General features: G+C 39.3%; 2 protein-coding genes across 6 annotated transcripts; both read left to right on the forward strand.

Annotated features, from left to right (window-relative positions):
* Positions 1 to 46: 46 nt before the first annotated feature.
* On the forward strand, positions 47 to 7,878 carry mIF2 (mitochondrial translation initiation factor 2). Of its 3 annotated transcripts, none has more exons than XM_022833028.2 (13): positions 47 to 192; positions 1,000 to 1,159; positions 1,838 to 1,981; positions 2,215 to 2,359; positions 2,727 to 2,885; positions 3,233 to 3,439; positions 4,008 to 4,156; positions 4,415 to 4,616; positions 4,924 to 5,062; positions 5,656 to 5,792; positions 6,204 to 6,427; positions 7,008 to 7,231; positions 7,520 to 7,878. In XM_022833028.2, exons 2-13 carry the CDS (start codon positions 1,013 to 1,015, stop codon positions 7,695 to 7,697), a joined length of 2,055 nt encoding a protein of 684 aa, XP_022688763.1. In that variant the 5' UTR covers positions 47 to 192; positions 1,000 to 1,012; the 3' UTR covers positions 7,698 to 7,878. The 3 variants fall into 3 exon arrangements, with proteins under 3 accessions (XP_022688763.1, XP_022688765.1, XP_022688766.1); XM_022833030.2 differs by lacking the exon at positions 47 to 192 and adding an exon at positions 222 to 474; XM_022833031.2 differs by lacking the exons at positions 47 to 192; positions 1,000 to 1,159; positions 1,838 to 1,981 and having other exon boundaries at positions 2,284 to 2,523.
* Positions 7,879 to 8,026: 148 nt separating this feature from the next.
* Positions 8,027 to 27,750, forward strand: LOC111260348 (uncharacterized). 3 transcript variants are annotated; one of them, XM_022833025.2, is made up of 11 exons: positions 8,027 to 11,384; positions 14,731 to 14,844; positions 18,185 to 18,452; positions 19,286 to 19,469; positions 19,634 to 19,783; positions 20,018 to 20,165; positions 21,581 to 21,735; positions 22,059 to 22,343; positions 22,538 to 22,683; positions 22,917 to 23,154; positions 23,379 to 27,750. In XM_022833025.2, the coding sequence occupies exons 2-11, from the start codon at positions 14,769 to 14,771 to the stop codon at positions 23,862 to 23,864; spliced, it is 2,136 nt and encodes a 711-aa protein (XP_022688760.1). In that variant the 5' UTR covers positions 8,027 to 11,384; positions 14,731 to 14,768; the 3' UTR covers positions 23,865 to 27,750. The 3 variants fall into 3 exon arrangements, with proteins under 3 accessions (XP_022688760.1, XP_022688761.1, XP_022688762.1); XM_022833026.2 differs by having other exon boundaries at positions 18,185 to 18,431; XM_022833027.2 differs by lacking the exons at positions 8,027 to 11,384; positions 14,731 to 14,844 and adding an exon at positions 17,643 to 17,930.
* Positions 27,751 to 27,869: the final 119 nt, after the last annotated feature.

A 27,869-nucleotide genomic window follows, 5' to 3' on the forward strand; every position in this document is an offset into this window, starting at 1 on the left:
GATTGTAGCGTGGCTTTTCGCGCACGCTCCAATTTCGATGTTTTGAAACAGCGCACTGTACATATGACGCTATTGCTTAAGCTGTTCATGCGTGTGACACAGTCGATAAAATCACAGCGGATCTTATCACCAATTACTTGACCTAGAAAGAGTTTCGCGACTTCTGCTAGAGCTGCTCATGAACGAAATAAAGTAAGATGTTTCTCCACCTAGCCAGTGGAAGGTTTCTACTATGTGGCTTATATAATGTTATTAATACGTAGGAGTCGCATGAGGAAATGGCCTTCTATACTAAAGTGCAATGAGGGCTTGCTGCAGTTCTATCTTTGAGAAGTTATTTAGTTTCCGTACATTAGATTTCGAGGATATTTTTCGCCCGGCGGACATCTAAACACTCAAAAGCGTTTGCAAGTTCGCTTTGGTATCCAAGTACACCATATGAAGTCAGATATCGCCACTACGCTGCGTTCACAGGTTTCTTAAAATGACAATTACATTATATAAGCAACGTTTTATCATATTTGATGTGAAACGTGAAAATAATTGAAATAGCTTTTATGCATATTGTGACAGAAGAATCTATCGTCTAAACTGTAATCTGTTTATTGTTTGATAAATGAATACTCCAAGTACAGAAGGGCGTCTTTAATCGTCTCAAAACTGAATAATGCAAAAATGTTGTTTTGGGGTACCTGACTCCGTGATCACATCATTGTTTTGGCGAACACACATATGTTTTGCACGTATCACCAACAAGTTAACTGAAAATTAGAGCCACAAATGAAGTAATCGATTTTTATAGGTTGTTTTAGAAAACATTAGGCCCGTTATAAGTGCAGCTTTTTTCATAACATGTTTATGCCGTTCTTCGTTATCTCTGCTCTGCCTTACTGCAATTATCGTGGTTTGCGTACTTTGTTTTAACAATCTCATCAATGTGTTCCTCAAGAAAGAGAAGTGGAAATAAAGTTCTAACGTCGCTTGGTGTGTTTGTACTAGGTCACTATAAACTATGAGCGTGCCGTGCCGACTATTACCCCTGTGGGGATTCCACAGCTCCATACTGCGAAGGTCGCTTTCCGTTACACCAGTGCTGGCGAAAAAAATGAAAGGACCACTAAAAGTGGCAAAAATTAAATCGAAGGTGCCCCTTATAAAGGTAAGCAAATTAAAGATGAGTGTTTCTTCCCCTCCAGAACTATTATATATATATAATGCTTACTAAGTCTATGATCTAAGGTAATGCGAACAGATGGGACATTGCGTGGCTCGAACCGGCGACACCACATGTTAGGAACTGGCCCTGTTAGTAGAATACGAGTAAAGTTCTTTAGGAATGATTTGATTACAAGGCGCAATATGGAGATATTAATAGAGGTTTCCTTTTTGTGCTTTAATCCTGTAACTTGGCGATCAGTTATAGGTACCTTCTACAGAGTGTTTCCATTTAACATTCGCCTGATTATTTGCAAACACTGGAATTAATAGATCAGTAAGTAACAATAAGAATTTTAAGAAAATTTTCAAGAACTTTGTTTTGTGTCAAGGAGTCGTACTTAGCGACGTGAGTGGATCGCTGTGGCTATAACATTACCTCTAATTTTCTATTTTAAATAGGTTAAACGATTTATTTGTAATAATAATGTTATGAGGGGTACATATACTCAAGCTTTTCTCTTGTGTGAGCACCAGTTTACTAAGTCGATCACGATCTGATTAGCGTTGCCCCTCAGTAGAATGTCAGCATTCCCTGTAATCAAATGAATCCTACGTTTGACTCGCCGGGCCGTCTGCTTTGAGTATTGTCATAGTGTAGTGACTGGATAATAAATTGCAGATTTGGAAAAATATCACCGTAAAAGAGATTTCTGAGATGACGAAACACCCAATGAATCATGTCGTGGAGGGATTACTCTATATACCTGAAGGGAACAAGTATGAAAACGAGACCGACGAGTTAACTCATAAAGACGCTATTGAGGTTGGTGCTTTTTCGCCATGATCATCATTGATATATAAATAAGTGCTGTGGACCATCTAGTGGTTTCCTTCGCTGTGGGAAGGATATGCGAATGAATAACCATTTACGTCTTACTATAACGAGCCGTTTCTGATCACCGTTAAGGACCTAATTACTATGCCTGGTATAGGTAAAATAGATTTTAACATTAAGTTTTCGTTAACTTATTTCCTTTCTTATATGGGTTTGCGTAGCTTTTAAAAATTTTAGGCTATCGTGGAGAGATTGGGCCTGCACCCATGTCCGTCGTTAGCAAAAGGTTACAGGAAGATAAATATCGAGACGCCGAGAGGCGTCCTCCAGCCAAACCAGAAACGCTCCGACCTCGTAGACCTGTTGGTTTGTAGTTTTCTGACTTGGTGCAAACGGAATTATGTTTTGAGTGACTTTCTTTTGCGATGGGAGACGGCTGCAGAAATTAAGGCTACTTTGAGCTTGAGCTCGATTTTATCACAGTGTTTCCAGTAACAAATATCGCTGCTGTTAGAGCTGGATTTTAAAAGGTACTACTTTCCAGAGTATTTTTTTATTGTGCGATCTATGGCATACATTTATGTGTAAGAAACATTTATGTGAAACAACTCGCAACAATAATAATAATGATTTGTCATATATTTGTGAAGTGTTCAACTTCGTTATAATTGCCAAAGAGTTCGTGAGTATGTAAGGATCTGATATTTTTCATGTTTTTTCCATTGCACTTCAGTAACGGTGATGGGTCACGTTGACCATGGTAAGACTACCCTGTTAGATACATTGCGGAAAAGCCGAATCGTCGATCAGGAATTCGGAGGAATCACGCAGCACATTGGAGCCTTCTCCGTTCCTGTACCGATGTGTGCGCATGGAGCCATCACGTTCCTCGGTTGGCATATTCTTGCTTGAATGGGTTGAAAACTGTGCAAATTTTTTAAAATTTTTCCAAAACTTACGCCAACATCAATTCGTCAATTCGTCTAATTATTTCTAACATTAATGAAAATTGAGAAAGGCATCAAATCTTCAAATCACCACTTTTTTCTATCATTTCTTTCATACAACAAGCCGAGATGAGACACCTTTACTTTGTCAAGACATGGACTGGCGAATATTTTTATATTGAAAACATTATTTTACTATGCGTGCATACAACATTTTGTTAAGCAGCAAATGACCGAGGAAAAGTAACACACAAAATTTATGTCTATGCACCAACCTATCTTGACGGTTTAGACACTCCCGGTCATGCTGCTTTTCGAGCGATGCGAGCGCGTGGTGCTAATGTGACAGATATGGTCGTGTTAGTCGTCGCAGCTGATGACGGAGTGATGGAGCAGACCGTTGAGTCAATTCGGTTTGCGAATCATGCCGAAGTTCCAATACTGGTCGCCGTAAATAAAATGGACAAGCCTTCAGCAAACCTCGAGCGAGTCAAAATGGGTACGCAAGTCTAGAGGTCATACGTCTTCGAATTATGTCATACATAGCGCGCACGTAGGAATATAAAAAAGCACACAAAAACTGAGCGTACAATTACTTTGATGGCCAGAGGAGGATAAAGGTGGACCGGTCCAAGTCGTTTACATTCTCTAGGCCAATCTTATAAATTACCTCGTTGCACAGCAATCAAATTCAGCTTTTTATCACTCAAATATTTTGTGTAGGCTCATTAAAAGAATAGTTTACGCAAGGGGTCTTAATACCGATCAAAAGGATACTCGTGGCTTCGAGTGGGGCACATTTGCCAATGGTTAAGTGCCGCTAGCAGAGACACGTATGGATTATCCAAATTGATCTTTCGAGACCTTGCGTTTAACTCATACAGTACATTCAATTAATACAATTTATCGAGGCAATGTTCTGTATTATACAGCCTTACAAATTACTAGTTTATTACAATTGTGCACGTATGAATAGGTCAATGCATGACCATTTAACATAATGCATATGTACAGTGGGAAATTATTTGTCGCACACTTATATTCAAAATTTTTGTTGCCCATTTCAGGTTTGTTGGGATATGGAATTCAAAGCGACGACAGCGGCGGAGATGTTCAGTTTGTATCGATATCAGCTCTTAAAGGTGATGGAATCGACAAACTTCTAGAAGCAATCGTCCTTCAAGCAGAGATTCTTAATATCAAAGCGTCCTTTGAGGTACATTCATCACGAACCCCGATTTCTTAATAGGAGTACCTTAATAGGCAACATTATGTATGACTAAAAGTGATAAGCTTCAAATTAGCAAATGTTTTTCTGTAATTAAGAATACTATTTCAACATTCAACTAACTCATTAAATGGCAGCCAATTATTCACACATGTTGTGTTAAATACTCATTTTGAAATCAAACATGGCTAACACTTTGCTCCAATTACATCATGTCTTTTGGAACGCGATTCTTCGTTTTTACAGGGTTTTTCTGAAGGGTTTATCCTTGAAAGCAGCACAGACCAACATCGCGGCAAAATTGCTACTGTGTTGGTAAATCGAGGTATAATGAAAAAAGGCTCCCACATTGTAGCCGGAACATCGTGGTGCAAAGTTCGATTAATTTTCGATGAATGGGGGAAACCTGTGCAAGAGATTGAGCCCGGTTGCGCTGCACAAATTACCGGTCCGTGAGTGTGTATACATGCTAACGCTTTTCTAGTATACATTTTTCTTTAAACATTCGAGATAGGAAGGCTCCTTGTACCGTTGCGTGTTACTAACTCTTGCCTAGAGTTCTAGCCGACGACATGTTTTAGCTTCCTAACGAGCAATCCTCAGCAAATTAGCAGATTCGTCTGATTCTTCTAGAGAAGCCGTAACTTACTCTTTCCTTTATAAGCTTTAGATTGATTCGATATACAAATTAATCTTTGTAGTTATGTTGCGTATCTTCATCATAAGTTAACTGTTCTAACCAAGAGTATTGATAGGTTGGAAAACAATACCAAACGCTGGCGACCTGGTACTTGAGGTAGAAAACGAGAAACGCGCAAAAGAAGTCGTCGATGTTCGACATAAGAAGGATAGAACAGCGAAACTTGCCGAAGACTCGAAGGTGATAGAGGCAAGGTAAGTGTAATAATGAACCTAAAAAAAATCGTTGCCTGTCAACCATATTTATGCAATGTTTCTACGGTGCCTCCGAATAACACACAAATTTGTTTTTTATGAAATAATCAAACAGTCAGTGTTATACACGCTCAACTTTTTCGGTGCATAAGAACATTAGGACATTGACCAGTGAATACATTATTAGTTATCCTTCACACATACTTGAACTTTCTTTCAGTCATCTTTGAACATGAAGGTTAAAAGCAAATACAAATTATTTTCAGTAATAAAGCTACCCTTAGAGTTAAGATTGACCCTGAATACATTTATCATGGTTCACTCTTCATTTCACCTATATCAGTCATGTGAAACAAAGGGATGCTTGTCTTGTTAATCCAATACACGAAACGACTTTGTACTCGAGTATTTTTGACATATAACGCACATCTATTCCATCAAGAAGCTACTGATATCTTTTAGCAAGGAACATTATAACTGTTTCGTGATGTACCATTAAGTTTAGTCTATTTCTAAATTAAATATTAGAATGAAGCTAATGGGCATCTATTCCAAGACTTGACATGACGATATTTTTGTATGGCGAATTTCAGGGCTGCCGAACACAAAGCAAAACATCGTGAAGTTCTCGAGGCCAAGTGGGCCGCAGGCTATCGGTATGCTAAAATCAATCGTGAGGTCCCCAAAGTAGAAGTTGAAAACAAACCTACGTTACGAATTATTATCAAAGGTACGTGTGCATTTCTCAAGTTGCATGAACGTAATTATTTACGCTGTGATTCTACTAACTGTAATAGAAAATAGCAGTATTAATTTTTATCCAATTAGATATAAACACCAGAATGGGTTACTTTCATACGAATTTTTTTCTTTCTAGGAAATACACAAAATCCTACACAAAAAATATACACACAGAAAAGGCCTATGTTTTACTCGTTATTGTTTTTTTATATATAGAGTCCTCTCTAGGCCTCGGTGGCTCTAGGATCTTTTTGAGTCACTTGCATATTGGACTGCATAAGCAGCACATATACGTGTGTGTTTATCAATAACCTGCACACACGGGTTCATAGACCTATTTTAGTCTGATCATAATCACTGAACCAATCTGATAATTTGATCGCTGTTGTTTAACTTTTAGGTGATACTGATGGCTCCGTCGAAGCTCTGTTAAATGTGTTAGATACTTACGATAAGCACAATGAGTGCCAATTGAATATAGTAGAGCATGGAGTGGGACCTGTGTCCAAGAGCGATGTGAAGCTTGCTCAAACCTTTGACGGTATTGTGTATGCGATGCACGTGGGAGTTTTACCTGAAGTTAGTCAATACGTCGCAAAAGACGTCAAGATCAAAGAATACAAGGTACTAAGAAAAACTTTTTACCAAGATGTACATATTTAGTTTTAGTACAATTTTAGCTTGAAAATACATGTAAGAAACAACCAAATAGATGCTTAACTAGGTAGCGATGAATTTTTAGACCGAAATTTTTTTAAAGGCGTTTAATGACAGGACATACATCTATATAGTAGATTTAGCGATAATGTGCTAATTTGTTAAGACAGGCAATCCTTGTCAAATTTGATCAAAGCCGAATCTATATGCGGAGAATTTCTTTTCCAATAGATTTTAGGTTATTTCATGCCTCGATTTTTTTTAGGCCTGGTGTTAGAAAACCCACCATGCGTTATGGTATATTAAAACGTAAAAGGTATTTGCAATTTATTGTTACAGCCCAATGTAAAATTGGCTCAACGATGCTAAACTTTTTCAAGTGTACTTATAAATATCCTCTAAAGAAACTACATATATGATAGTATTATAATATCTGGCGCCGCTCTATAATAGTGTAGTATTTTGGTAGTCAAAGGAAAACATAGTTGTTTCTTATTTCGTACTGTTAAGAATTGAACTGCTATAAAGATTAATTTATGTAATTTAGGTAATTTATCACCTGATCGACGATCTAAAACGAGAAATAAGCTCACGTCTTCCATTAGTTGATGCTGAAGAATTGGTGGGCGAAGCAGCAGTATTAGCTGAGTTCATGGTCACACCTGAGAAAAGCAAGAAAAAAGTGCCTGTAGCTGGCTGTCGCTGCACTAAGGGCGAACTTAGGAAACCAGAATACTTTAAACTTATCCGAGACGGAAACGAGATTTACAGGTAATCGGTTAACTAGCAGATATGATCGTTTTCACGGGTACCCTGCTTACATTTTGAATTAGCCCATTTTCATATACACCATTCCAAGCCGCGGTCTAAAACTCTACAGCGTCTAGTTTTGGCAATCTTGGCAGCGTTTACTCGCGTCGATTTCCTTGCCTTTCAGGGGCCTTACGGCGATTTTTGTAATAATCATTCAATCATGCATACTTGTTATATTGCAGCATCACTAGACCGAAATCATCATCTCATACTAACATTGCTATTTTGCTGTTTTGCGTATTGTAGAGGACCAGTGGCATCAATGAAGCATCTCAAAGATGAGGTCTCCATTATTCGAAAGGATATGGAATGCGGAATTATGCTCGAGGATTCCTCGATTCAGCCAAAACCTGGCGACGTCATTGTTTGCGTCCGACGCTTCAAGCAGCCGCAGTACTCAACGTGGGCACCGCCTGGTTTCTAGCTTTATTGACTTGTGTCCAGACCAAAAATGTCGATCCATTCAAATTCTGTTGATGATATATCTTTCAGAAAGATTCGTTAATCATACAGTTATGCTCCGGGTGATATGTGAGAATTTATATGAAATCACAAAAAATGCCAAATGATATATAAATTTTCTTTGTTTTTGTTTGAAAATGTAATTCAGCCAATTGGTTATACTGAAATCTTACTTAGGTACAATTTTGCCATAATTTAGGGACTAACTGTAACTAGAAATCATTGCTGTAGAACTTTCGCTATTAACCTACTTGGAGAAATTAAGCGTACTTTAGTACAAAGAAGAGGAAATTATCTGTAGATAAGACAGACAGTAGATAAAATCATTACTGTCACAGTGTTAATAGTACCAGCATGTTTGCTTCTTCTTTGCAGAAAAATGTTAAATGCTCAAATGAAGGCTTGGTATCGTTGGTACGAAATGAAATAGTAGAAAATTAGAATGAAAGCAGTTTTGTGTATCAAAGTGCAAATATGTACAGTTATAAGATCGTTCTGTGATAGAATTGTGCAGGGCATAATTCGCATTAATGAAACCACCGGCTAATTCTTTAAGGATTACTATAAAAATAATTAGCAATACGTTTTTAGTTATTTGTGTGCTCCAATCTAATCACCGGTATTTGTCAAGTGAATGCATCACAGCCCAAATAGAGTCGTGTATTGTTGCCTTACCTATTGGTTAAAGTTGCTGAACATCAAGACTAATTGTCTGAAGACAGATCATTTTCGTATATCAATTCTCTAAATCCCATGAATATTGATATTAATGTATATCGACATATAATAAGCACTCTTACGACTGAAGTTCCCTATATTTTCACCTACTCAGATACTCTTCGTCGTTTATTCTCTAACTAGGTTACATCATCTAAAAATGCGTCACACAGAACGAGCTTTTTTCGTTTTTATTTTCGAACTCCAATTTAACCAGCGATTCTAGTAAGTTTAAAATTTTCCTCAAATTTTATCTCGAATTTACCCGTGTCACCACCGATCTTGTGCAGCCCAGTATTGTCTCCCTGTTGACGCAGACAAGATCAGCCCTCGTCGCATAGCATCATCATTCGTTTATCCGTCTGCAGTGTCGCTGCTGGTGATTCGGTGCTGTTGTTGTTGATGTCGATAGATAGTGGTGGCAGCAGACGAAGTGGCCGAGGTCTAGGAGTGTTAAGACGATCAGCCTCCCCAGCAGTAGCTACAGCTGCACCCCGTAGCCATTCATCAGCCGGTGGTGGTTTTATCTGATATGCACGCTGGCCAGCCCAGCGTGACTATCCAAGTGAGTGAGTGTGTTAGTAGGTGATCGCTCAGCCGGCGCCTGTTTCCCCCTACGCGTCTCCGCTCCCCGGGGATCGTTCCACTTTGTTCGCTCATACGTTCGCTGGCAAACGGCACAATCCAACAAAGAGTCCGGTTTGTCAAAACAGCCAAAACCATCGCTCCCGACACCGCGCTCACTGTAAACTTGCTCATTCGCACGACGTCATACGGCGAATAAATGAACGAACCAGGTGCCCGTCCATCGGCTTCCACTCGGATAGACAAGATCAACTGGTCTGTTGCCTGAAATAGTCAGCGTAGCTAAAACAGCAGAAACACCCCGCAGCTGCCCCAGCCCGAGGTAGATAGAGTCAACGGGTAGTTCCTACTGCAATTGCTACAACTGATGCTCCTATTATTGCTCGGACGGAGCACTATCTCTGCTGCAGTAGCTTTTCTCCGTTGACGCTCTTAGGTGGTTTATTGTTTGTATCCAGCTGCGACTGCTCTGCTTCGAGCCAAACTCGCTCGCCGTCCACGCGTCTGTCTATTTTCCATTTTCCGGTATCTGTATGTGCTGTTAGCCTATTCACTCAGTAAGCCGCTTGCCCTCGTTGAAGCACTACACCGCTCCTCAAGTAGAGTCAAATGGCGAGAGTGGTGGAACTACAGCAGTAGGCACAACGTGAATGCTATTTACCAGTAGCAGTCTGGCTTGATAGCTGCTCGTAAAGTTGCGGCAGCAGTACACGCAGACAGACATGCAACGATAGAGCTGTGCCTGTCGTTCAGTTCACTGCTGATTCTGCCGCTGATGGTGGCGCTGGCGCTAGTCGCGGTAGTCAGTACGGACGACAGCGCTGAGTAGTGAGCCGACTATTAAGAGAAACGGAACAAAAACGAAAAAAGAACGCGGTTGCTTGTGAGAGAGAAGCACGGCGACGAACTGCAGGAAAGTTTACGGCAGCGGGACCATAGCCACTTAGACGTCGACAAGCAACGCGACTTCGCCGTAGAAGTAGTGAACTGGACACGATTGCCACTTCTCGATACCAGTCGACTGCTGGATTTATTATACGCTATAGGAGATCGTCGTCGACTAACTCCTTCGTTGCGCGTCGCGTCGAGTCGAGCCTGCCATCATTGATGGCAGAGTGGCGGTGATACATCGAGCGTACTGCTGTGATTTCTATTTAGTTATATCCGTCGCGTTGTGGCAAATTAACGAAATCTGTGTGCTCCACAGTGGACGTCGGTGCACGTGCCTTCAGAGGATAATGTGTGTTTGAGTCTGTTGTTATTATTGTTGATGTTGTGAGTTTTTACTTGATATCGTTTCTGTTGCTGCTGCCGCTGGCATTGAAAACTGTAGAACTGTCGAGAATTAGGTGCGATAACGTTGTTAAACGAAACAGCGGGCCGCTGGGGTCACGCAGCCTACTGGAGAGTGTCTTCTATCTAGACTCTTCTACACTCGGTCGATCTGTCTGATTGGTCGGTCGGGCTCATTCGCACGCACCTGTTTTACGATAAACGGGTCGCAAGTAAGCGTCCGGATGAGCGACTGGGCAGAGAACAGTTGCTGCTATTGCTGCTGATACTAATAACAGCCAAAAGCAGTGGCAGATTAGCAGAGAGGTCAGCGTCTGCTTGAACAGCAAAATACTACCATCAATAACCGAAACAACAGGTTATTAGCTGGAGTTGTTGTATACGAACATAAAAAGCAATTAGCATAAAAACTCGGATTTGTACTTGCACCCCGCCAATGTGGACACTGTGAATGAGATTGGCCGCTTCATGAATTAAATATCCGGCGCAGGGTGTCTATTTACCGCATAGTACGACGGTGCCAGTGGTATGTATATGTGAGTAGGAAAAGACGATATTTAAAGTCGCCAGCGGCCGCAAATGCAACGGGTTTTTGGCCACTCTGTCAACGGACGATACACGAGCGGAGCATTCTGTTGTTTGGCTTGTTAACGAGATATGTACCCAGGAAACAGACTGCTGATCTAAATGGACGCTGTATGGGATCATCGTTAGTGTTGTTGTTGTTACCGTCATTGTTGTTGTTGTTGCCATCTTCCTCGTCGTCGTTATTGTTGTTGTTGTTGTTGTTGGTGTTGCTGCTGCTGCTGGGAGTGGTGTTAGGTGAAACTGTGAAAAGCCTGGAAGCGTAGAACAGTTAGTTATAGCTCGTAAGCAAAACACTAGCGGGGAGCCGCAACAGCGGCGGTAAAACGACGCCCAAGAACCGTACATCGCCCCACACGGCAGCAGGAGAGCCCAACATAGGATAGACGTCAGGCGCAGAAGCAGGCCTGCTGCTGTCGCTGCCAGCGGGCGCGTGAGTGACGGGCAAAGTTCCCAGTCGCTTTTCAAGGTGGGTTTGGGTAAATCGATCTGTACTCGTAGAGGGCATTTTCTTCCGTATTTTGTATGATTTAGTGAAGCCCGTTTTCGTATGTGTGTGCGTGCGCTTAATATTGGTTGTCAAATCGACGACTTTGACGGTAGATTGTGAAAGAAAGACGAAAAAAAAATCGCACAGTTTTGCATATGCTGCGTCTGGATCGACGGCTCCCGGCTACTGGAAAATTCGAGAAGCACCTGCCAGTTACTAAGGCGATATGTATATATGTGTGTGTGGCCTATGGCAGATGTAGCAAAGTGCTCGATGTCTGTAGATTTGGAAATTCGATTATTAAGGGACACTAATAAGCTTGCCGTTCATCCTTATTCTGGGGGCACTGTTGAGCGCCGTAGATTTCCTATGGCTAAGGTAGTGACATCGTTGAGAGATTACGGTAGTATCATATGTAGCGGGTTCTCAGTGTCGCGCGACCGCGCGTACTTCCTAATGGACGCAACACAAGGAATCGTCTCAAACTAATTTACGATGGTGATGGTCGGCGTAGTCGACCGATGTAGTTGTTGTTGTTTTGTAGAGCTTTCGGCTCTTCCTGGGGCGCCGGGGCGAACCACCAAATTGAGTGGTGATGCTTCATTCCATAGTGTAATATCTGCAAATACTCTAGTAGTAGAACTGTATCTGCTTATAATGCAGAGACCGGTCGAATTGGTGGATTGGCAAAGTGCGAACCCGAAGTCCTACTGGAATTAAATGGATGTGCTTTATTTGTGGGACAATATGTTAATGTATTTGTCAGATAATTGCAGTAGCGGGATGGTACCAGTATACGCAGAAAGCGATCATAAAATAGATAGAGCATCATTGACCGGATTTTGTTATGCAATACAATATTTTATTTCAGTAAATCATTTAAGTAATATACTTGCTCAGTAAATATGCAATGAAACTGAGGCAAAGCTTGGGAAAAGGTAAAAGCCTTGAGATCTCAAGGAATTATGTATTTTTACACCTTGTAATCTTAATATACTTTACAAGGTTAGCAGTATTCCGTTATTTATAGGAGAAGTTTTATCAGTAATATCGCCTCGTTGCGTATTCGAAACATGTGTCATCGTCTAGAACACCTATAAGCAGGCGGTGATAAAGTAGAAAAACTGGTTGTCTACAAAGAATTCTCTCTTAGTTTTTCCTAAATGATTCGTATCCATTATAATACATATTTTCAATACATGTCGGCTTTGCAGCAACAGAGATATACTGTGACTATGAGGCTAAGAGAAATGAAATTAATAAGTTAGCAGATATAGCAGAAAACTTGAGCATTATCTGCTATGAACGGGGTGTGTGGCTGGCCAAAAAAGTGTGGCGAACTAGTCATTAAGTGATTATTTTGTGTGTAAAAATGTGACAAAATACTTAATATATTTATATTAAGTTCTTTGTCACATTTTAGTTAAGTTTAGAATGTTGTCCTGCATTCCCGTCGCCTAATGGTTTTTCCCATAAAAATGCATAAAAGCATACCTGTTAATCTGTACGATTCACAGTATACGAATACTATACAATTTCTTGATACCAATATTGAGTTGAGATTGGATACAAATTATTTGTTGATGTGAATATTAATTTTGCTGTTTTTGAAAACATCTTTACATTGGGCATTCCGAGTGTATCGACAATGTTTCAATTCTCGTTGGTGTCATTTGTTATATGCGACTTGTAATTGAGTAACTGGTCTCACAGCAAACAACCATCGAATCGGAGTGCATATCACCAGTCTCACGAGTGATCCTGTAATACTAGAGCGGCAAGCCATCTTCCCCTCGTGATCGCACATGGTAACAAATATATGGGCGATAACTCAGGTTGTAAGAGTTTTGCAATGTATGTAAAGATTTGTTCACAAAATTAGAACTATTTTACCTATGTGATACTGTATGTTTATCACATAATTAGAGCTACGCACATAGTTTGGGAGGGAATTTCCATAGGATCTGTCATGATATATTAAGATGTATGTTAACTGTTGGCGGGGCATTCTTATTCTCTGAAAATAAGGGGTGTCTTTTTTTTTTTTTTTCGTTGTAACTTAACGAAAATAACTACGCTATGTTGGCATTGGTTACTAACTCCGTCTCCTCTTAAGGATTCTGTAAACTTCCCCATATTTTAATATTTATTACATGTTTTATGTATTTCTTAGGTTAAAGCAGTCGCTGCGTCGTTTCGTCGCTGTATCCTCTTACTGACTCTGAATCCTCTCAGAATAGGGAGTTTGGATTTATATAGAGCTATTTGTGTGCCTCATTAATGTGCATATCGTAGTAAAAGGATATTAACATATAGACTACGCGAAAAATGTTTTCTTATAATGCGTTTTTACAAATACAAGCAGCCTTCAAGCATATCTAATAAACTACTGCTTTAAGTATGTCATAAAAGAATTTCCTTTTGATTAACAGATGATAGTCCAAGGGTTATTTAGTCTAATGAGCACGCAGCGGCCATGAAGTCGTTTACGTTTTTAAAGGAGAAGTTCTCCTTATTGTAAAAATGTACGTTTGCTTTGGCATAGCCTTTTTATTTTGCTGTGCATAGATTCAACTGTTTGTAGAAATGAGGTTTACTCCAACTAGGTATCGTTCACGTAATGCTAGTTACTGTAAAACGAGTCGTGACTAATCAGGCATGCTGTGGTGAAACTCCGTGTACTTTCGCCTATCTATTGAATGGTGCTGTGTTTTTATAGTTACAAGTATGTGTCCTGTTTGTAATTATCTTGTTGTTTAAAATTACCATTCCGGTATATGGAAAATACGGCTTTTACAGGCATTCAAGCAACGATAATCTGACATTTGAGCTGTAAGGAGCGCTAACCATGAATTCTAAGCCTGGGCACATCTCTCTTAATGTGTAACAGAAATGTTTGTTCCTAAATTGAATATTCCTTTTGTAAACGCTTCTTAAAACGGGTGCCATGTGCTAGATTTAATCCAGTTTCATTTATTTGAGCAAAATGAAGTAATGATGAGCAACACCAAGGCGGCAACGGGATAACTATTGCTGGTTAAAAAAAAGGTAAACATGATGTGAATAATAAGGCTTTAATCGAACATGACGGAGACCATTTCCCTAAAGTATTGCGGCGATAGACAACGCGATACGTACACTTACTCGTTTCAGATCATCTATGGTGGATGTCTTTTCTATTGACCCCGCCGTTATGAAAGCCTGAGAATGTTCGAAGAATTTCGGGTTATATATGACATTTGTTTCCAACGTTCTCATGATGCCTAGCATGTTTTAATTACAACCTCCGCATAATGATGTACCATCTCGTTTTTCTTGTTTATAGACCACGACTTCCCTTTGTAATTGACGGATTTTTTTGACATGGATCTGCATTACGGTTGGTTCCAGCCAGAACAGCAGGGACCAGCATTACAGCTCTGGAAAAGGATCATGGACGGTAAGTAATGCCTTAATGCGTTTTTCCGACACGTGGTTACCGATTTACTCAAATTTACCCGTTATTTTTGTTTAAAAACGCCATTGGGCTGCTCCTTTTCTTTATCAACATCAAGTCCATAAGGCTGAAACGTAGTGGGGTACGCGTTCCATTCCGATGCTTGAAAAGCGGCCGTCGGTTTGGCGGTCAAATTCTGCGAATTTTCATCTTACATTTCGTTCTAAGCGATTTTTTTCGCCCGATACTCACCCTTGCAATTACTCCATCTGGCTTTTCAAAAGCCAAGAAGCCCTTTAAGCAGCGACGAAGATTCGCTCGGTGCGTCGATTTCGACCATTTTTCTGCTAAAATGACATCTTGGTCCAGCCAGCTTATAGCCTACGCACTGATCTGCCTATACAACGTATGTTTGCCAGTGACACGGGTGTTACTCGTCGAGCCACAGGGGGAGCCGTCAGGGGCAGTGGCACACTCAGCGATAACAGCGACCAGCGAACAGCGAACAACAGAAGCAATGGCAAGAATTACATCACACAACTGTGTTACTAGTTTTGTTGTGTTGACTATGTTGCGGATGAATGCTCTAAACGTGATTAACGGTGGCTAGTCGATTTGGTAGAATGGTATTATATATACAGTCATTGGGGTTGCTGCTGCTATTGTCCGGGTCGACGACCACGATGGGGACTGCAGCAGCTCTGACGCTGGTATCATCTCTGTTATATTCCAATCGTAGATATTGGTGTTGAATTGGCGGTGATGCGGGAAGCTTTTTGATGGCCGATGCGTTCAGTATCTGTCGAGTTCTGCGTATTGCTTATCGGAAAGCTTGACGGAGACTAGAGAGAACAAAAACTACAGTTTTGTGTCAGCGACTAGCTGGTGCGTCAGCGTGCGTGCGTGCATCACGTGCACAGACGACAAATGTTAGCAGAAACTAGTGATCGACAGAAGCGCAAAACAGAAGCAAAGCAAGCGTTTGACTCCACTGTACATGAACGCAAAAGAAGTCTTGCACCTTGCCATGGTGAAAGAGTAAATACTGTTGCCAATGGCAACAGTATCATTATCCTGCTGTTATTCTCGTGGTCCTAGGAGGCAAAAAAGAAAAAAAAGTTGGTGACCTCGACAACGGTCAGTTCCCGCGGCTGCCGCTCTTGTTGTAAGCAGCGCCGAAAAGCTAGCGACACTTATTAGTGGTGAGTGGCCAGTCTGACGTTCGCTAGAACCACGGATAAGCAAACAAACGAGCATCTAGACAAAGCTTATAGTCAAAAAGATGATACAATAGTGAGCTTTTTGTAATGTATCGTCGTTAGTTAGGAGCTACAAGTTGATATTTGCATAAAATAGCGACGGGCCTGTCGCTTTAATGAAATTAAACTGAATAGCTGTATCACCCACGAACGAATTGAGAATCAACCGCCGAGCACCATGTCGATCACAATGTGATTCTGATGGTATTACATGTAAACGACATGAATTAGATGCTAGATTAAAGCGATCGCTATTTGAGTTAATTCATCGGTTAGACACTCACCAAATCAGCTGGCTAACTTCGATTCGATTTTTCTAGCTCGAAATCTATATAGTGATACATATGGGTATACGATGTTATAATAAAATAGAAGTATAATTTTTGGTGAAAGTCATTTGCAATCAAATAGTATTTGATACTCCCAAAGTATTCAGATCTATCAATGTTTCATTTATAATTCTAATCACAGTAAAGTAAAAAATTTAGTACAATGCGTTCGAACGGTCCTTTATTCCATTAAAAAGATTAGAAAGTGAGGAAAATATAGTACCAGCCAAACACCATACTTTGCTAATCTCGCATATTTGCCTTCTAGCTATCCCGTTTCAACTGGTTAATTAAATCGATAATTAATTCGAACCTTTAATCGCGATTCGCGGTCATCGGCAAGTCATCCGTGTCATTGGCAAAGGGATGATTTTGGATTGGTAATGGCGCAATCTGGTGGTATTGATCGTTTCCGGAAAGCCGGTTCACATCTCTTATCAGGCAGGTGTAGTTTGCCTGTAAAATCGTTTGATTTCCTCAGATTTCCGCTTCTATTTTTCCATAGAAACTTAAATAGTACGCAGTTGCTTTTCGCGGCTCCAGATGTCACTGAAGCCGGATGCATCTGATGTTGCTGACAGCAATTTCAAGCTGCAAAAATTGGCAGAAATCCAATCAAATAAGAGACATGAATATTCATCTATTGGCTATAAGAATAGCAGTTTTATCGAATATTCTCTATCTACAGTGTTTTTTGGCCGTTTGTGGATTGTTTTTCAAGTTTTTAACGAGAAATGAAGAAAATATTTTGTAGCATTATATTATAGTTTTAAATACATTGTTATTTACAGTTGTTTTTAAAGTACCTCAAATATCGTGCAGCATTGTACAGTTGACTTAGCGACGCACTTCCACCGGCATAATTAAGTATCTTAATTTAGACAGTAATATTTACTAAATTTTCATTTTGCCTAGTCGCAGACCAAAAATTGGCAACTCAACCTTTCACTGCTAGAATAATGGTCTAAAATTGTTTATGCTGCTACTGACTTTTTCTGTGGCGTTGGTTCTGCATTTTTGATAGCCTCTCGGCACTCAGCCGGTCCAAGCGCTGTTCGTCGACGTGGGACAGAATCCATTGCAGGCCAGAACAGCGCGACTGATCGAAGCTTTCACCAGGTCTTGCTGCCGATACAGACGCTAGACTCTATGGCGGCCAAGCCGCTCAGGAGCGGCCGTGACCTTGATCGAAAGCGGTATTTGCCATTAACGTATTAGTTGCATCTCCTCATGTGGACACGCTTTTAGTTAGCTCGTGAACCTACCTCGACGCTTACTGGGGTGAGGTACCCCTTTTGCACTGTTACAGCACGGAGTGGGCCGTTCGTAAGGAGGAGTAAAATGTTTCGGGTGTATTAACTCGGTTGAAGGCTATCATTCACCAAATGGCAATGTTAAAGTAACGATACCGCTAATGCGTTGTATTATCTAGTTTGTTGTAGCAACACTCCCTCGGTCCTTTTGATGTTCACTGAGAGTAAAGGATACTACCTAACTTCGGGTATGAAAATAACTCTGTTTGCGAAAAACTTATAAATGCTGCAGCAGTGTTTGTCAAATCATAAAAACAATTTTGTCGAGCTGTTTATCTGTTTTGCTCATTTAAAACATATAACAGAAAAAAATTAATATGCTCTGCTAACAGTATTATATTTCATAGCATAAAGGTACTGGAATTTAGAATGATTCTGCACATATGAATCCCGATTGTGCGCAGTAAAAATACTTTACCGGCGTGTCTCTATTGTTACGCAGGTCTACCAGAGAACCACGATTATATAGCACTTACAACAGGCTCAGCAGCATCGACACTTGAGAACAAGTACCCAGCATCGTACCCCGGCACTTCAAAACAGCCACCACAGCCCGGAACCGGAGCTGGAACGAGTACAGGTGCTGGAACACCTGGTGGCGCCCCTGGCGGTGGGGTACCATGCTTTGTACCACCATGTAGTATCATAGGGGCAAAAGGCGGCACGCCATGGATGAAAGCCAATAAAAAGTACAGTATAGGCATTGTTGGGTAAGTAGACTAAGTTAACCATATTTACAAAAATTAATATATATATATATATATATATGAATCGTTGTCAATGTGAGGCTTCACTAATAAGGTGTATCCTTATATTGTAATAAGTCGTAACACAGGCGAGTTTTGACAGTGTACTTTTATCTCGACCTTACTATGAATGTTTCGTTACACGATATTGCATAAGATTATAATGCTAATAGCTATTAATCTTCAAGGGAATAGCTGACGTGAGATTTTCACTTTACCCACGACGTTCTTTGCCGTTACGCAGAAGCAATTGCGTGTGCTATCAGCATGGCTCAACAAGAACAGGCTTAGTTCCAGTCGCCTGACTGTTATTTGAAGTCAGTTGCAAACCTATTGTTTTTATGGCTGATTCGCCATCATAGCAAAAGTACAGCGTAGGACTTTAGCTTTTTCAAGAAACTTTGGAAGCCGTTTGATCTAAGCGGCGACCAGGAAGAAATATAGAAGCTGTTTTATTAGTGTGAAATTTTTTTTGATACAATTGGTGTGGATAAAAGAAGAAAAAGGAATAGACAGCTATCAGTGTTTTAGTAAAACGATATGAGTGAACATCGACGCGTACATTATGGAGAGTTCCTTATTAATTTTAATAGATCACATTTGTACTGCATATGTAATCACCTACCTGCCCATGCTTTACAAATAGCGGTGTTAAAAAGCATAGTTCTTTGATACTGTATCCGAAAATAAATAGCAGATTTTCGCTCTTATAAAACCATAGTAGAATATTTTACCATTTACTAGCGCTATTTGATAAGAAACTTCCAATTTAATACCTTAGTGTACCGTTTTCATAGGCTACACGAGGAAATCGAAGACTTTTTCGAGTATATCAAACCAACTGAAGTAGAAGAGGGGGTTCGTTGGCATGTGGTGAAACGCATTGAAAAGGTTGTACGCCAGATGTGGCCTCAAGCAGAATGCGCGGTTTTCGGAAGTTTTTACACCGGAATCTACATGCCTACGAGTGATGTGGACTTAGTACGTATGATGTATTCGTCAATCTTTCTTACGGCCATATTTCTCATTTCATAAAAATGATTTCGTCCAAACCAAATATAATTAATCTAATAAACACGCTAAAACATTTCCAGAAAAGGTACGAAATATAGTTTATTCTTATAGATTGTTTTGCCCATTTGAAGGTGATTTCTGGTGAATGGGAAACAAGCCCACTGTATACAATGCAGAACGCACTCCTTGAGGCAGGCATAGCTGACGCGGGAGGTGTTAAGGTACTATCAAGTGCCACTGTACCCTTAGTCAAGCTAACCGATAAAAGTACAGATATCAAGGTAATGTCAGTGTCCTTACAAAACCGTATAATATATGTTACGATACCTATATATTCGATCTTGTATTTGCCATGGGATTTCAGCTGCCGTTTTTTAACCAAATACACGATTTAGGGCGATTGCATATAGAAAAGTTCAGCAAATGATAGCGGGTCATAGATTAACAAGTATATATTCATGTTTATTAAGAATAGATACTTATCTACGATTCTAAGGCTCGTTTTTCTTTTTCAGGTGGATATCTCGTTTAATCAAAAGAACAGTGTAAAAACTGGAGAATTAATAAAAAGTTTTTGCCAAGAGTTCCCACATCTTCCAAAGCTCGTGTTTGTTCTTAAACAGTACCTTCAAATGAGGGGCCTGAACGAAGTATTCACCGGAGGTAAGTGCAAGCAGTACTGTGCTCAATTTTCTATCGTTTTCATCACAAAATAAGAGTCTTGTTTTTTTCATACACGTCGTGTGGTATCTGTAATGCTGTTGCATAACATGAACTCAGGTTATTACAAGCAAATCCGGCAACTTTGAAATTAAGTAACTTTTGAACAATGCGCTAATATGAGATGAAATTTTCTAGTTTCCAGTTTTCTAGAAACTTATGGATGAGAATCTATTGAGCTTACGTTCGGAGAAATTAGTTCAGAAAAAGGAAATATTTTTATATTGAAAATCGATGCTCAGTGGTCAAATGTTTGTTCCAGAAGGTCATAGCGAAGTGCAAATTTGTCAAAGATCGGTAGAGATGCCAGACAACGAAGTTTTAGTGTAGTACGTGAATGGTGCAAATGTTTCTAGAATGGGGATTGGCCTATTGAGTATCAGAGAGAAGGTGTATCCGCGGGACAAGAACGCATTGTTGCAATTGAATTCTTTTGCTAAAGCAGATTCAAGTAGAGCCTAACGACTCTGTCAGCCAAAAATGAAATTCCACATGTAATGTGTCACATAATTATAACTGAAATATTGAAATTTAGTAAAGGTTGATTGGGAATTGTGTGGCACATTTTACATGGAATTTGCGGAACTTGCTAAATTTAATTACATTAATTGAAACCACCTGGAGTGTATGCTCATCATAGACAGAGGTTGGAGTACCGCCAATCGGAGAGGGACTACGCGAGAAAATGAGGTCGCTTTGGAGAGAAATCCAGCTCGGTGGCAGGGCAGATAGATTCTAGCATAAAATGATAAAGGCATTGACAATGGGCCTCGGGGACGTTTGCTATTGTGAGATATTTGCCGAAAATAAAATAATGGGTGCCGTCCATTGTCAGTTTTTTCAAGAAACTTATGGCTAGCAATCTGGTTACGTGAAAATAATGCCAAATCTCATAGTCATGCCTCAGTTAGTCTTTGACATCTACAGTTGGATTCAATTTGTTTATTTTCTCTCGATCAAGTCCGTGTGATTACTCCATACCCTAAACAGGGCAACTATTGGATAATTATATCCTTCTGTCGATTTATGCAAAGCCATAGATAGAGGAAACACATACGAAAACGCGTATGTAAGAATTTATATATGGGTATTCAGAAGCTATTAGAGCTACTGGCTGAGTGGAAAAGCGAGTACCTCTAACTCAATAAAAAATCATAATTCCAACTCCGCTAACCCAAAAATTCAATTTCAAAGGTTAAGGGATTCGCTTATAATGGCGATTTTTACGGAATCAAAATTGCAAGAGTGCGGTAAATCGACTTCAGCTTTTTTTGTACCGGGATTTTCTAAAATGTTTGTACCAAGTTTTATACTAAGACAGCTATTAAGCCCTCAAACATGCTTGCATGCTTTTGCAGGACTCTCATCTTATAGCGTTATCCTTCTCGTAGTGTCATTTTTTCAACTGCATGTACGTCCAAATGAGGTTCGATCCAATGATGGTTCTGTAAACTTAGGCGTCTTATTACTTGAGTTCCTTGAAATGTACGGGCGATTCTTCAACTTCGAAAAGGTTAGTTTCCATCAGTCGAAAGTATACTATATAGTCATCATGTCCAAAAACGAGAACTCAATTCAAGACTACAGAAATGATAATTGAATATTTTCTACTATTTCATGCGTACATACACTAAAAGATTAATATGAAGCATCGATGCTGTCCCTTTTATTAATGAGGTTGTCCACAATTTTGTAGAAAATGATCAGAGATGGGAAACATAAAATACGCGTTCAGTGTAAACTTTGCAATAATGCTGCAATAGAGGGATGTATAGAATTGAAAAATAATGACTAATCTGCTTTAATACCTCTTTTTTTTTTAATAATTTTTCTCAGGTGGGTATCCGGATCAAGGATAAAGGATGCCTGTTACCTAGGCAGGTATTAACGGATCAGTTGGTACGTGATGGTGGCAAAGGCATCACAAATGAGGGCCTCTGCATCGAAGACCCTCTTACTCCGGGCAACAACATTGGCCGGAGATCATTTGGAACAAGCAATGTACAGAAATCCTTTGACTTCGCCTTTATGACCCTCGAACAGGCCGTCCATCCCAGTTTTCTAGGCATTATCGAGCCTAACCATAGCATACTAGGTCGAATTATTCGCATATCGGACGAGGTAAGACTTGTTTTTGTCACCCTAAAACCAATAAGTCAGCAGTTGATCTTTGTTCATCGGTTCCTCTTCAAATGAATCATAAATAATAAGTCTTTGCTACTTTTTGCGCCCATTTCTTGAAAATTAAATTATTTAAAAATGATTAATGTTATGAGCATTTGTAAACGTGGTGGTTTTCTCAAATTGCGTTTCAGGTGATGGAGTACCGCACTTGGCTTCGGGAAAATTTCTCACATCTTGTACAGGGCGCACCGTTGCGGGGAAACAACGCACTTGGACATCATCACAGCAGACATCATTACCACGGCAATAATATTAACAATAACAATAATAACCACAGGTAGCAAAGAAACTATGTCATCTTTGCGTTTTTCATATATACAGTATACTGAACTTCATAAGATTTTAATAATAATGTTCGTCCTATTTAAATATATACGCCTCATCAATATATTATACACATGTACATAAACTAAGTAAGAGTGAAATCCTCGCTTTGCCCATATGCAGCTTCTTCCGCAATGTAATTAATTATATCAATCGTTTTGTATTACTCAAATTCTTCTCGGACAGGTACTTGGGTGGACGAATGCTCAGTGCCAACAACAGTGAGACCAGAAACAAGAGGTCGCTGTCAGTGTACCCGTCCTCTGGAAATGGCGAGTCGTGCAGTAGTTCATTAAGTTCAGTTGGGTCGGACAAGGGCAGTTGGCAGGACGAAGAAGATCCGCGCGACCGTGACAGCGAGGAGCGTGACGACGAACAGGAGGAAGATTGTTGTGATTCTCGAAGCGATCTTGACAGCAGTTCGGTACGCTAGAAACATAATCGACCCACAAGTCAGCCTATTTCTGTAAAAGTATTTTCCGTAATTTATTTGGAGAGCTATTTGATATGGCTTATAACTGTCATATAGAAACAGCATTGGTTATATGAAGCAGTTGATGGCGAATAGCTGTTACGATCCGTATTTGCTGTTATGTATAATATAGCGAATATTTTTTTTTGTTTTTTTGTTTGTTTCTCTCTTGTCAGGATTTCGATGAAGGAGGCCACCCAGTCAACGGTGCTGTTCAGCACAATCACGCGCACCCGAATTCACACCATCGTCGACATCAACATCACCATCACAGTCAACAGCAGCCCAATGTCCATCCAAAGATAAATAACGTCAGCAATGGCGTGCTGCCGCTACACCAGCAGCAGCAACAATCACATCAACATAACCAGCAGCATCCGAGCCATCACGGTCTACATGGTCATAACCCGCACCATAACAATGGTGGCAACAATCGCGATCAACAGCAAGGGGTCGCCCAGCAACAGGTGGTTATACCCCCACCTATGCTACCTCATTCTGCCCTGAATGGGCCAGCCGGTGGATTGGTTGTTGTAATGGGTGTCGGAGCACCGCCCCTTCCCCCTCCCCAGAATCATATCCAGGGCGGTCAAGGCAGCCAAGGCAGTGGGCGACGGAAACGGCCTACAGGGACATCGTCTGGTGGACGGCTTCGGAGATGAACGTACATCAATTATAACGACGACGATTCTTATTTAATTATTACTACTCTTATTATCATTAGTAGTAAAGTATCACCATCTTGATGGACGTGAATAATATGTGTCGCAGTAATGACATCTTTATCGTACATTTCACTTGCAGCACACGCGTGACACCTTACGTAGAATTATAAACCATCAATATTAAACAAGATGATAATATTATGATCACCAAAGTCTCAAAAAACTAACTATATATATATATATATATATATATATATATATATATATATATATATGAGCGAGAAAGAGAGGAAATATTGAGAACACTGAGAATCTAAAATACGTAAAATTTGTTTGTGCTTAATTTGTGTTATATGCTTGCCTCCTTACATTGTAATCTTTTGTTTACTTTCTCTTTTGCCAGTTAAGTATTGTATCTTTTTATACTATTAGTTATATTGTTCGCTCACATTTAACCGCTTACGATTCATTTGTTTGTGGTCAAAGACAATAAGCCCTCCAATAGTTGGCTGTAGGTTAAAAGAAGTACACAATTTGCCAACAAGCCGGTCAAGTTAACCAACACGCCTATTCAAGGTAAATATATGTATGTAAACTAATACAAGGTAATCAAAAAGCAATCCAACAAAGTGTGTTTTGTTAAACGTATCTTATTTATTTCTACGATATGGCTAGTAGAAGGCAATCCGTTGAGAAGCAAGGTTTACCTGTCGTTTTTCGGCTTTTTATTTTTTCTGACATCTACCCTGGGTTGTTCCTGACTTCTTTTAAATATCCTCCTCCCCTTCCCCCCACCTTTTCCAGGCCTTCCAATTTGCGTAGACGTTAACGCACAAGATTTCCAGTTATAACGTTTATCGCGTTAAGCCCAGTTCCTTGTACGCCTACTGTGCGTTGTCTAACTTCGAAACGATAGTTGATTCAGTTTGTTTTAACAACATCTATTTGCTATTTCTTTGGCACGAATCGATGATTTACACAAAATAGAGGTACCAAAAGAGATAGTAAATTAAAAATATTCAGGCTCAATTGCACCAGATAAGCTTGGAGAGGATGGGGGTGATAAGCCCAGAGGTAAATCACCCAACCATAAAGTAATTTCAGAAAATAGTCATATTACACTAGTGTAATAGACGTGATCTCATTACGAAAACCATTTACTCACTTACTTAACGTGAGAGGGTTGCGTGTTTATCAACTTACAGACACATATTGCAATGCACGGGTGGAACCTGTCTTAGTAGTTCGCACATGCTTGACTGCCTAGAGAAACTATAGAATAGAACGTGGCAAAAGATGGAGCTATACTGTGTTTAATATTTTAGGTAGACATATTTTCTGGTCATATGTACAAAAATAATAATCCGTGGAAGTCACAGAACTGATTAATATTGCCATTATGCTAGCGTGAGACAATGTTAGTATGGGCTCTTTGTTACTTTTATCAAATTGCTTTTTTTGTTCTACTATATATCCTATGATATAGCCTCAACAGGCTAGGTAGTGGTTAAATTTTGATAATGACCAACAATTTATCGATCAGGCGGATTGATTCAAACTCATAGGCGTTGGCTTTTCAACACTCTTGCTAACAATATTATATGTAGTGTGTATAGGTCGGTCTATGTAAGAGATGTAAAAAGAAGTGAACTCATTTTTTAGTAAGAGCGAGTAATTGATGAACGATATTGATGCGTGACAGGTATGATGTGGAGTTCGAATCACAAATACTACATTAAACTATACGTTTGAAGATTTAACGATTGTTTTACTTTTAATATGACGAAATTGCAAAAAAACTGGAGAACAAAGTAGAAAAGGATTATCAAAAGATTAAAAAGCATTACCTGCGAAAAGAAGTTTGCGAAAGGGCTGATACCTGATGAAAACAGTACGGTTATGCAGCAAAAAGAAACATTATTTTTACTGCAGCGAAGAACAAGAGGAATAAAGAAACTGGTAATACACAAAGCCTTGAATAAAGGAACATATAGAAAGCACGTATAAAAAGATGCTTTATGATGACGAAATAAAAAAAAATGCAAAGCCATCAAAATTTAAACCTTATGAATTTACGCACTGTGCCATGAACGTTGAAAACAGAACAAACAAACAAAAACAAATAAAAAGATGCGATGTCAGATGGATTCCTGTGTGCGTACAAATTATCAAAACGTCAGATTATGTATAATGACGATGCAATCATGAGCACAATAACATAACCATGAGAGAAATAATAACAGAGGAATTCTGTCACCCGAACGTACAAGACACAAACAGGCGTTTTTTAAATGCGCGTTCACCAAATCCCGGTCGACATATTTGTAGGCCGGCTTCACTTTCATAGCAGAAGAGTCAGACTCGTATTGAGTACGTATAATGTGGGACAAAGTGTTCAAAAAGCTATACTGCCTTAGTAAACGTAGCACAGAAGCTAATGCCTCTTCTTTCAAGCCATTTCCAATATCGTTATTAGTTATTATTAAATCAGTATCACGATAGTTTTTACAAAATGTACTTTAGAGATGGTACATATTGTTGTGCCAAGGTGAGGAAGAATAATGATCTGGTATTAAAATAGATTTATATAGACAAAACGTTTATATATATATATATGCGGAAAAAAGGCTCACTCACTCCTTGATTGCGTGATTCATCTAATTGAAAGCTAAGTTATATGACAGAAGGTGGTTGCTTGTGTACGATGATTATGTGAACAGTGAATAATATCCAACTATTGCATTATTACAAGGGGGGGGGTACTAACGAACAATACAATGACTGAGAATGAGATATGTAGTAGGAAGTCTGAGAAATGAAAAAAAACATTAAACTATTTAATCGTATAATCACTTGATTACTGTTACTGATAAAATAATCGAATACTGTGCAGAATTCTACTCTAATATTTATGCTTTTACATGTATGTGAGATGTAATGATAATGATGACAAAGAATCGGATGACTACCATGTTTATTACCACAACTATTACTAATTATAACGATAACTGTTACAAGTGTGTGCTGTAACTATTTATAGATACAGAATCCGTTAGTAAGTATTGCTCTTCGTCCAGTGGCCCATATACAAAAAAAAATACACGTAGATATAAAATTGAATTGCCAGATGGGTCAAATCAGCAGTTGTTTCTTATATAGATGCATAAGCAAAGACCGAGTTCATAAACATCGCAATTTTACGTTGATAATATATTATTAGTAATAATAATAATAATAATCATAATACTTTGAGAAAAAAGGCAAGGCGAAATCCTTGTTCCAAAATAAACAAGTTTTGTCGTGTGCAACAGGATATGAATGCTTTCCGTCAGGAAGTCATATTACGTACTGTGTAGAGTAAAATCCTATAGATGAATAGACTGTGGTGGTGACTTCATATGATGATGGACGGTAATAATAACAACAATATTAATAATGTTCGAAACAATGGGAAAGGAAGACGAAAAACGGAAGTTGAGCACAGTGGGGGATAAGCTACTCATCAGCGAAATTCACATTAAATTGTTCAACACATCATCAAAATTTGTTGGATCAAAAATCATAAATTGTTCGCAATTTATGTGGGTCTGTTTGAGAACAATGTATCTCGCAAAGGGGTAGAAAAAGTCACACGAAGATTATAGCGGTATATTAATAACTTGGCGGGTAAGCGTGAGAGAAAAGAAATATAACAGGCTACAGAATTGGTGGGCGCTCTAGATTCAGAACTTGATGTCTAGAAATACCGACTCTAAAAAAAAACTTACAGGGCAGTATGTATGAAAATAAAATTAAGGTGGGTGGAAATATCAACATCTAACGATTACACACCGTCGAACATACTGTAAATAAAAAAAAAATACCGTAGTTGAATTAACATACAGTACTTTGTTTTTAACTGCTTTCAACTAATAGTGAACTCAGTAAAGAAAATCTTCAAGTATAAATTCCGTTTAATGACTCAGTACTTTATTCTAAGTATTTAAGGGGGTGTGTAAATTA

The sequence above is a fragment of the Varroa jacobsoni genome, unplaced genomic scaffold (assembly GCF_002532875.2).
Source record: "Varroa jacobsoni isolate VJ856 unplaced genomic scaffold, vjacob_1.0 scaffold_431, whole genome shotgun sequence".
NCBI classification, from domain to species: Eukaryota; Metazoa; Arthropoda; class Arachnida; order Mesostigmata; family Varroidae; genus Varroa; species Varroa jacobsoni.

Excerpts from the sequence above, each read along its gene's own strand:
- LOC111260348 (XM_022833025.2), top strand. The coding sequence starts at position 14,769 with ATGGATCTGCATTACGGTTGGTTCCAGCCAGAACAGCAGGGACCAGCA. Across the intron at positions 19,784-20,017 it reads ATAAAAGTACAGATATCAAG|GTGGATATCTCGTTTAATCA; the intron begins GTAATGTCAGTG and ends TTTCTTTTTCAG. Across the intron at positions 22,344-22,537 it reads TTATTCGCATATCGGACGAG|GTGATGGAGTACCGCACTTG; the intron begins GTAAGACTTGTT and ends ATTGCGTTTCAG.
- mIF2 (XM_022833028.2), top strand. The coding sequence starts at position 1,013 with ATGAGCGTGCCGTGCCGACTATTACCCCTGTGGGGATTCCACAGCTCC. Across the intron at positions 1,160-1,837 it reads CGAAGGTGCCCCTTATAAAG|ATTTGGAAAAATATCACCGT; the intron begins GTAAGCAAATTA and ends AATAAATTGCAG. Across the intron at positions 7,232-7,519 it reads GACGGAAACGAGATTTACAG|AGGACCAGTGGCATCAATGA; the intron begins GTAATCGGTTAA and ends TGCGTATTGTAG.